We start from the raw sequence: 9604 nt of genomic DNA, 5'->3' as shown, positions 1-9604 counted from the left end.
TAGCCTCATTGATCTTTTTTTGTATAGATTATAATTCTTATAATTTAAACAATTCAATCCTTTGTATTTCTACTATTTCACTTTTAGTTAACAAAACTATTGCTTGAATCCGCATTTTGAAAATCATGGTAGAGTACGAGAAAGAGAGACAAAGAAGCGTCAGCATCCCGTGGATCGCACGAGCTTCCGCTAATATATATATTGATTATATTTTTGTTTATTTTCTTATAAAATATTCAGTTGCACGTGCCACTCTACTGTTATAAAGCCTCAATTAATAATTTATTATATTGCTTATACGTGCTTCGCACGTGCCATTCAGCTAGGATATATAATAGACATTCTATCGCGCAAGCAATAAAATAACAACTGATACTTGATGACACTTCTTTCCTGTGCTTAGGGTTTTTATATCTCCATAGGTATCTTGCATCCGTATCTAGGGTTTCCCTCGTTTTTGCATCTCTGCGTACTCTACAATGGCCATCTCTTTCTCAGATCTCCACACAGAAGTTGGTCTTAAATCTCTTGAACAATACCTGTCTGGGAAAACCTATATTTCGGGGTATCTTTCTGTTGCTTCTAAAAGCTCTTTATCTGCTGTGTTTTGTTAATTCACAATTATCTTTCGTGTTTCGTTTGTGCTATTCGTTTTGCTCTCTAGATTTACTATGTACTAGTTGATTTAGGTTCTGGTTTTTGGTTTGTACTAAGCATTACTTCTTCATATCTGCTGTTCTCATCGTTGTTGACCGTTTGGAGTTGCAGAGATCAACTCACCAGGGATGATATCAAGGTTTATGCGGCCGTTTCAGAAAAACCGGGCAATGGATTTCCTAATGCGAGTCGGTGGTACGAGTGTGTTTCTTCACAATTGGCTGCAAGGTTTGTGATCCTGATTGTTTCCTTCTCAACTGCGTTTTTCTTTTCTCTAAGTAGTATTTTACTTTTTCTTGATTGTTTGTAATTTTGCAAATTTAGTGGGATTTTTGTGATCTGGACGTATAATATTTGACCTTGCAGTCTGTATGACCTGTTTGTTTGCCTATTATTAATTGGGATGTTCTTTCTCTTTGGTACTTGCCAGGATACAAGTGTGTCCTGACTATCCTCAAATCTGACCTTAAAAATGTTAGGCCACCTCTCTGAACAGCAGCAGACAAACATTAAACTAGTTCTAATTTACTAGCTGATTGGTTGATGTTATTAGGCAAGAAGGTATAAAGATCTTAAATGTCGTATAATTTTCCCAATGAAACACAAGTATGCTGTCAGTTCTTTGGTGATGTTTAGAATATGAAGAAATTCTCTCTTTGATTTGTAGATGTACTGATTGAAAAAAGAATCTAGCAATCTACATTTCTACATTAGCCCATGTAAGTCAAAAATATGTAAAAGTGACAATGAATAATGCATCTTAACAACTTACTAGGCATAGAAGCTCTGCCAGAACTGGAGTATGGCTATTTATAGGTGCTATTAACAAAGTAAGAAGTGTACTAGACTATCAAGTGTCAACTGATTGCATCTCTATTTAACTAGATTAGTGCACTAGATTATTAACATTAGCACATATAAATAAAAAACAAATAAGGAAATTATCTTGGCAGCTAATAATGCATCTTAACAAGTTATGGGGCATAGAAGCTCTGCAGGCACTAAGTATGGCTATTTATAGGTGGCTAGGTGCTATTAACAAATTCAAAATTTCACTAGAGTGTTAATTAATTGCATCTGTGTTGTTGTAGTATTTGTATTGTTGTATTCTCTGTTTCTCATGGTCAAGGTGGATCATGCATACAAGGGGTTCAGGGCACTCCATTACATCTAATAACATATTCTTCATTGAAACTGTATTTTCGTAGCTGATTAAAAACTGTATTTTCATCTTTTACTTTATAGTTATTTTTTGATAGGTTTGCTGGAAAACCTGCTGGAGTCAAGATAGCTGGTCAAGCTGCCAAATCTGAGCCTACACCAGTGGAGGCAAAAAAGGTGCACATTCTCATTCCTGCCACTTGTTTACATAGAAGACAAATATATATGGGGTATAAGTTATAACATAAATGAAGAATGGACACTGGGATCTTTAAGCATCAATTAATTTTGGGCATTAGTGATCTTGATATTGGTACATCCAATTTTAGATCCTAATTCATTACTTCCCTGTGTTGCATATACACAAGATGGGTAACTACATTCACTCCACCTTGGATTAATTGTGTTAATATAATATTAGAAGTCAGTCACTTCGGACCTTGATCTGAAACATCAATGGTGGTTCTCAATTCCCAAGTACCTTACTTGTCGCATTTGCAGTCCACATCTGCTCCTCAAGTTTGGTTTGATTGTTTAAATGTCTTATGGAGGCAGACACTGATATGGCACATTTGGTGGTCGGATGCTTGGATACATTCCCCAACCTTGGTTTGACTGTAGATATATTATGGAATTCAGACCTTTGATACCTGGATACCTGTACATGCCTACCGTAACTGGATACTGCATGAACACTTCTGGATGTATCCTATAGCATCAACACTTCCAAAATAGATTTAGTGGTTTGCTTTAATAAATTCTACTACAAGATAATTTGCAAATGTTAGAAATTTAATTAGTTTTGACAAGACTTACCGTATGTGTCTATGTCTGCGTCCATATGCACATTTGGGCATGCTTGGTTTTTGTCTTCTGCTTATTCTATGAGATTAGTAAGTGGAAGAGCTTGTGGTGTTTTACTAGAGTTGGGGTATGATGTCGTGATTTTTTTAGTGTAAAAGACTTAAACTTCCCCTGATTCTTTTACTAAATACTAAGACTACCCCTCTTTTTTCAAAATGGACTGAGACCTCCCCTGTTGGATGATGTCATCAGACAAAGGCCTCCCCTCTTGTAAGAACCCATCAAGATTGTTTGTTTTTTATATAACTTGTGCCCAAAATGTTTTTAAAATTCCAAATTTGCCCATTTGGCCATGATTCAAAAAACACAGAAAATTGTAAAGTGTATTCCTCTGTGTTTAGGAACCATTTTCTTGCCACTGGAGATGGTATGCATTTTATTTCATCAAAAGTTCTGGTGAATCATCTGTTTTTATCTCCCTAGCACTGTCTTTTTCTCTGTATTAATATCAGAATTGGAGGGAAAAAGAAGATAACTTCAGAGAACAGGTATGATTGCATTTGCATTGAAAAAACCAAGTGTGGAGCACCAACACCACATTAACAGAAGAACCCCAACCTCCCATACTACCGAACAGAATGTGACCTCAAAGCACCAAACAATACCCCTCCATCGTTCCATAAAATGTCATTCCAGAAATGACCGAAAGGTAACAACGAAGACGATCAGTGTTCTGGAACAAACTAACACCAAATTGTTCCATGAATTTCCACCCTTCACAATTCCTGGGCCCTTATTATGGTAATAAATTATTTCTCAATTAGCAAAACCATGTTATTCAATTTGCACCTACACTAAGAAAAGGAATATCAAATCATTATTGAAGCCTTCTGGTTTCAATTTAAAGGGGGAGAATAAAGTGCCATTTTTTTTTGATAATTGGGAGAATAAAGTACCATTTGCAAATAAAGATGAGATAAGCGGACTGAAGCCTTCCGTTCTAGTCTCAGAACTTGTTAATCTTGTTTGACTTGATCATAGGGTTAGCCTTGGGAATTGTATCTCATTCTATAACCGTGAAATAAAGTATACCTGTGCATGTTAATCCATATCCTGTTCTAGTCTCGGAACCTGTTCTCTATGCAGAATTCTGCACCTGCACTTGAACTCTGACACCTCAACTTATTTGTTAAAGCACTCAAACCTGTTATTTACCTTCACCAATCTCTCCACTCAATTGCCGTCAAATTCAAACCCATCAGTGATGATAACAAAGTGGAGGAGCCTAAAACAAAACAGTTAGTTGAAAATGAAGGATCTGATTGTTGTTGTTGTGTTGATGCTGTGATGTGGGGTTAGAAGATTTCTTATTTATCACTTTGCGGTTACAAGTACCTCATTAATCAGTAGAGGCATCTGCCCTGGTTCTTTGGTGTTTCTTTTTTTTTTTTTATAATTTGAAAAATAATGAAGGGCAATGAAGTCTTTTCATTGATTCCGTTAAATATAGTGGTATCATATTATGACAAGGGAGTTTAAGTCCTTCAAAAATCACAGGGGAGGTATAAGTATTTATCTTAAACTTCAGGGTAAGTTCAAGTCTTTGACCCTTTTTTATTGTTATGGGTGCGTGGCACTGTCATGGTTGTAGGTGAGTGTCTTTGTAATAGTAAAATATTTCAGTTTGGGGGTCTGTAAGATATATGTGGTGGGATTGGTCTTTTTATGTATCTTGGGGCAGGCTGTTTGATTTAGTTTGAAATAAGAATGGTAAATATACCAACCACCAAGGCATGCATTTGTTTGGTTATAAAGTGGTGGCTAGTTGTCTTAAATAGCTGTTTGTATTTGGATTTGTATTTAGTTCCATGTTGATGCTAAGTTGGCATGACAACAGAAACCTTTCCCAATTTGTCAGGATGCTCTTGAGGGAGATGATGATGACTTGGATCTCTTTGGTGATGAGGCTGAGGAGGAAAAGAAAGCATCAGAGGAGAGGGAGGCAGCTGCTAAGGCATCCGCCAAGAAGAAAGAGAGTTATTATTCTTACCTGGAAATTATTTTACATTGAGGGCTATTATGAGTTCATCCATTGACATGCAATTTCTATTATTTGGAGCTACTTAAAATTTTACATCATTATTTTTTCTGTCAAATATATAAGCAATTGTAGGGTGAGAGTAAGAAATGTCTAATAAGTTGAAAGTATCAACTGATTTCTGGGGACTTTTTTTGATCAGTAACTCAATTTTATTTAAGCTTAAAAAGAGGATAGTAACAAGTTGTTAGAAATAACACCCCGAAGACAAATGATGTCTGCTAGCTCCTTGTTTATCTAGTATATCCGCCAATCCATCTTAACTGAATTTGCATTTGTCTTGATAGCAACTTGAACCACCTGAATTCATTTTTGAAGTGCCATAATACTCCTTTTTTAACCGGTCTTTTCCTCACCTTTTTGCTCCCCAACAATAGCTGCCATGATTTCAGCTCTCACTGAATTACCCTGCTCAATAGGCCCTGAAAACAAGCCGCAAATGTTCCCACTCCCATCTCTAATCACTCCAGTTTTGGAGGGAACCAGATTGCAAAACTACTTCCATCAAAGTTTTAAGTTTCATCCATCCCCCACCCCACTTAGGGGAGACCAAAACTCCAGTACCTTTTGACTCCTAGAGAAAGAATGGACAATTGACACCCTAGGCCCCAACTTTGGAAAAAAGTCTTCCATTGAGAAATTTGTGAATAGTTTCAAAATCTACACCTAGTGAGCAACTCTAACTGTAACAAGCTTCAAGATTGCTTCCTTGTTTCTTTCTTTTCCTCAAAGATTCTTAAGTTCCTTTCCTCCCATATTGTCCACGTAGTTGCTGCCCTTGTACACTTCCACAAGATTCTACCTCTTTTCCTTGTGCTTCTTATAAAGGATGGGCTGAAAAGTCTGTCCAAACAAATAGGAGGGATCCACCTACAACCAAAGGGAGAGAGAGCAAAACCATTCCCGAATACAAGGAAAAGGACAGGAGATTAAGAGATGGAAAGAACTCTCATCATTCAACTTACACAAAATGCACCAATTAGGAGACAATCACCAATTTGGTCTTTCCTTTTGCAGCAAATCACCCATGTTTATGCTCCCATGATATCCCAATAGAAGGTGTTGACTTTTGGGGGGATAGAGGTACACCAAACTACTTTAATAGGGAAGAATGGAAAGGGGAAATGGCTGTGAGGGAAGGGAAAAAAGATTTACAAGTAAATGACCCAGAGGGACTGACTGAGTAGGGATGGGAACGGGGTGGGTTTGGGGAGGGTTTTGTAAATTCTAGACCCTACCCACCTCCGTAAACTGTAAACCTTCCAACCCATACCCTCCCCAAAACCTGTAGTAGAATGGATTTTGAGAATCCAAAACCCTCCCTGCACATGGGAATGCAAAACCCTCCCTGACCCTACCCTCCTTGCATTGAAGGGTAGGGCGGGTTGGGTTTAGAACCCACTCATAATTTCCTACTATTTCTTGTTGTATATAAGCTATAAATAAGTAAAATAACATGAACAAATTTCCAATTATTTGATTAAGTAGAAACACATAAACTATCAATTATCCTTTACATAAAATTCAAAACCCGTAGTAAGTTGGATTTTGAGAATCCAAAATCCTCCCTACACATGGAAATGCAAAACCCTCCCCGACCCTACCCATCTTGCATTCAAGGGTAGGGCAGGTTGGGTTTAGAACCTGCTTTTAATTTCCTATTATTTCTTGTTGTATATAAGCAATACATAAGTAAAATAGCATGAACAAACAACAAAATTTCCAATTATTTGATTAAGACATGTAAAAAACACATAAACTATCAATTATCCTTTACATAAAAGTCAAAATATTATTAAATTTAACACCTAATACATAAAGTTCATATGCTTTCTAACAATATGTGGGTTGGAGAGGGTCAGGTTTAGCCTAATATTGTACCCTACCTGTACCCGTATGGGTTGTAGAATCCCAAAACCTGTCCTCGCCCCAAGATTCTGTCTTTCAAGCAAAAATAAATAAAACCCCACCCCATCGGGCCAGGTGCTCACCGGGTAGGTAGGTTAGAAAGTGCCATCCCTAGGACTGAGAGCCCATGCTCATCTATCCTCCATTGATTCATCAAAAACCAGGTTATGCAAAATACTCGTAAGGTTGGGCACTGATGGGATTTCAGACTCTTTAAGGTTTCTCACAGACTTCAAATCTGGTTTTGCTACCAAAATCTTCATTCTCACGTCTCTGACGTTGGTTAGATTGAAAGCTACTAAAATACCTCCACAAACTGCTGTAATTTTATCCAGAACTCGAAATTTCCATAGATTCAAGGGAAGTCCGGAAATACCGATCTCTCTTCGTCCTTCATCCAACTCCTTTTCATTGCAGGAAGGATTCCACCTTTCAATCAACCTCCAGTCCTCTCTGGTCGAAAGCTTCATTGTTTCAGCAATGGCTCCACCAAAGTCTCTTAACAGTTTTTCTTCTCATCAAACGGCATTAACCAGGGAGATTAACTGCTAAGAGTTCCATGGAAACACCTTTCTAAGAAATCCACTACTTTCTTCCTTGAAGAGATTACTCACTTTTCCAATCTTCCAGTGTTCCCTCCATGATCTTCAGTAGTGTCAAACCACTGCATGCTGTTTCCTCTAATTCTTCTTTTTTCTTTTCATCATGACCCACTCCCCGCTTGGAAGTTTGCTCAGTTGAAATCTCAAGCCCTGGCCTGTTCTGCTACCTTCTCCGTACTAGGTCCTCTAACACCTCGACTCTCTTGACCCAGCCATGTTTTCTCGTTCACCCTGGAATGCTAATGAGTTTTCTTGATTGCTTCCAAAAGTTTCAGTCAACATGATGAAAGATCCCCTATCATTACATTTCACAGTTTTGGAGTACTCCTCCCTTTCTTGCTAGTCTCTCCCAACCTGGTGAAGTGATGGTTAACACCACTCCATCAATGAATCCCTTAAGCCAGTCCAAAGAATCGTTGAACAGAATCACCATTGATCTCTTATCCTCTCTGATTTTCACCGCTGACCTTCGATTCGTTTCCTCAAACAATAATTTTTTCTTTTCAACTGCCACCTCCTTCCCCCACTTTGTCAACAGAGTAAAGCCTGTGGCTGTTTCTGCATGCCTCACAACCCCTGGGTTCCTTCCTTCCATTGCGTCTATCCTCCAATAGATTCTATCTCATCTTGGCTAATGCCATGGGAAATAGGTTGTTTCCACCATGGTTTCCAGCATGCATGAGGTAACTTTCAATAGGAACAAGCATTTTCTGGTTGTAACAGTCTGTGGTATCCATCTCTGATTCCATTTGTCTGACTTCGAATTTGAATTTGGTCCCATTAAGGGTGATCCGAATTTAATCTGTTTATGATTGGACTGAATATGGTTCTCGTCCTATCTGACCTGATAATATCTAATCCTATTTGATTTATATATATATGCTCATAAATACATCAAATTTATATTGTATTTATTGATAAAGTTGGTTTAAATGTTGCATTTTTATTAAATTATCTAGTTTTAATTTTCTTACAAGTTATTTTCAATTTATTTTGTTAATGAAATGCAGTATTGAAGTATAACTTATTTATACAATTCAATCTCTGATAGCAACATGAATTCAACTAGTGTCCAATAAAAATCTGATGTATAAGATCTGCTTCGAATTCAAATATAAATTGGATCTGCATATATCTGATCCAATTTGATCTGTTAGCCCTACTTGTAAGCACTCGTTAGTTTGATGTATTCATGTACATTCCAGTTCCAGAATTGTTCTTACTATCACCATTCTTTTGGGAAGAAGTTTTCCCAATTACTATTAGCCAGTCTGTACTACTAATTTTTAATATAAAATGCAACTCATGAATGGGTAGGGAGGAGACAGATGCCTTCCTGTTTGAAACTAGGTTGCCATGTGGAAGATACTGGGTTGTTTAGTTCTTCATGGAAGTGTTTACGGAACCATCCGTAGGTTTTTTTTGCAAACGATAATAGCTAGAAAATTTTCTCAGGTGGAAAATCCTCTGTTCTTATGGATGTTAAACCTTGGGATGATGAGACTGACATGAAGAAACTAGAAGAGGCTGTTCGCAGCATTGAAATGCCGGGCCTTCTGTGGGGAGCATGTACGGTTTGCATTCTATCCTTTTGCCTTTTTGCTAACATGAATAAACATTACAAGAGGAAACCTAACTACTTGTTTTGCTGCAGCAAAACTGGTACCTGTTGGTTATGGGATTAAAAAGCTACAGATTATGTTAACCATTGTTGATGACCTTGTCTCAGTGGACAACCTAATTGAGGATTATCTCACAGCTGAGCCTGCCAATGAATATATTCAAAGCTGTGACATTGTCGCCTTCAACAAAATCTGAGACCAAAGCATAGCTGTAATTTTATTTTCTAGGTTAGTATTTCCCCTTTATGAAGGTATGTTTGTCATGGTTGCCTAGGTTTACCATTCTTCTTTCCCCCAATTTTCTTTTTTATCAGGCTTACATGAGATGGACTATTATGCCCAATAGATGGGAGATTCCCATTGTTGCCCCACTAAAATCATCTCATAAAAGCCTTCAGGCATATGGAATTGAGAGAATGCTTTCGAGTGAGCTAAATATAATCTTGCGGTTGTGTGTATTCATTTTTCTTTGGATCTCATTGATTTAAGTTTTCCGTTCGCTGGCCCGATTTTAGGACCACGGTAAGATTAGTGTCTGTAGACTACAGTTCATCGTTTGTATACAGCCCCTGGTTTGTGCTGCTATTTTAATACTTACAAAATTAAAATTACGTTGTCTTTTAGGGCTTTTATAATAGACGTCTAACAATAGGTATGGATGGATTGTTTGCTGTGCTACTCAGCCTCCATGTCCTACCAATACCCTACCTTTTTTATGAGTGGAGCTACCATTTTGTTGCACCAAGTCCAAT

General features: G+C 37.6%; 1 protein-coding gene across 1 annotated transcript; it reads left to right on the top strand.

The window, feature by feature from the left end:
* The first annotated feature begins 344 nt into the window (after positions 1-344).
* On the top strand, positions 345-9307 carry LOC148871558 (elongation factor 1-beta 2-like). Its single transcript, XM_088967433.1, has 6 exons — positions 345-565; positions 769-885; positions 1917-1995; positions 4541-4658; positions 8686-8799; positions 8885-9307. The coding sequence occupies exons 1-6, from the start codon at positions 480-482 to the stop codon at positions 9046-9048; spliced, it is 678 nt and encodes a 225-aa protein (XP_088823559.1). The 5' UTR covers positions 345-479; the 3' UTR covers positions 9049-9307.
* Positions 9308-9604: the final 297 nt, after the last annotated feature.

The sequence above is a fragment of the Nelumbo lutea genome, chromosome 2 (assembly GCF_056320005.1).
Source record: "Nelumbo lutea isolate HS-2025 chromosome 2, American lotus-T2T, whole genome shotgun sequence".
Classification (NCBI taxonomy): Eukaryota; Viridiplantae; Streptophyta; class Magnoliopsida; order Proteales; family Nelumbonaceae; genus Nelumbo; species Nelumbo lutea.
Note: the sequence above shows the minus strand (reverse complement) of the source record. Positions and strands in the feature narration are given on the sequence as shown.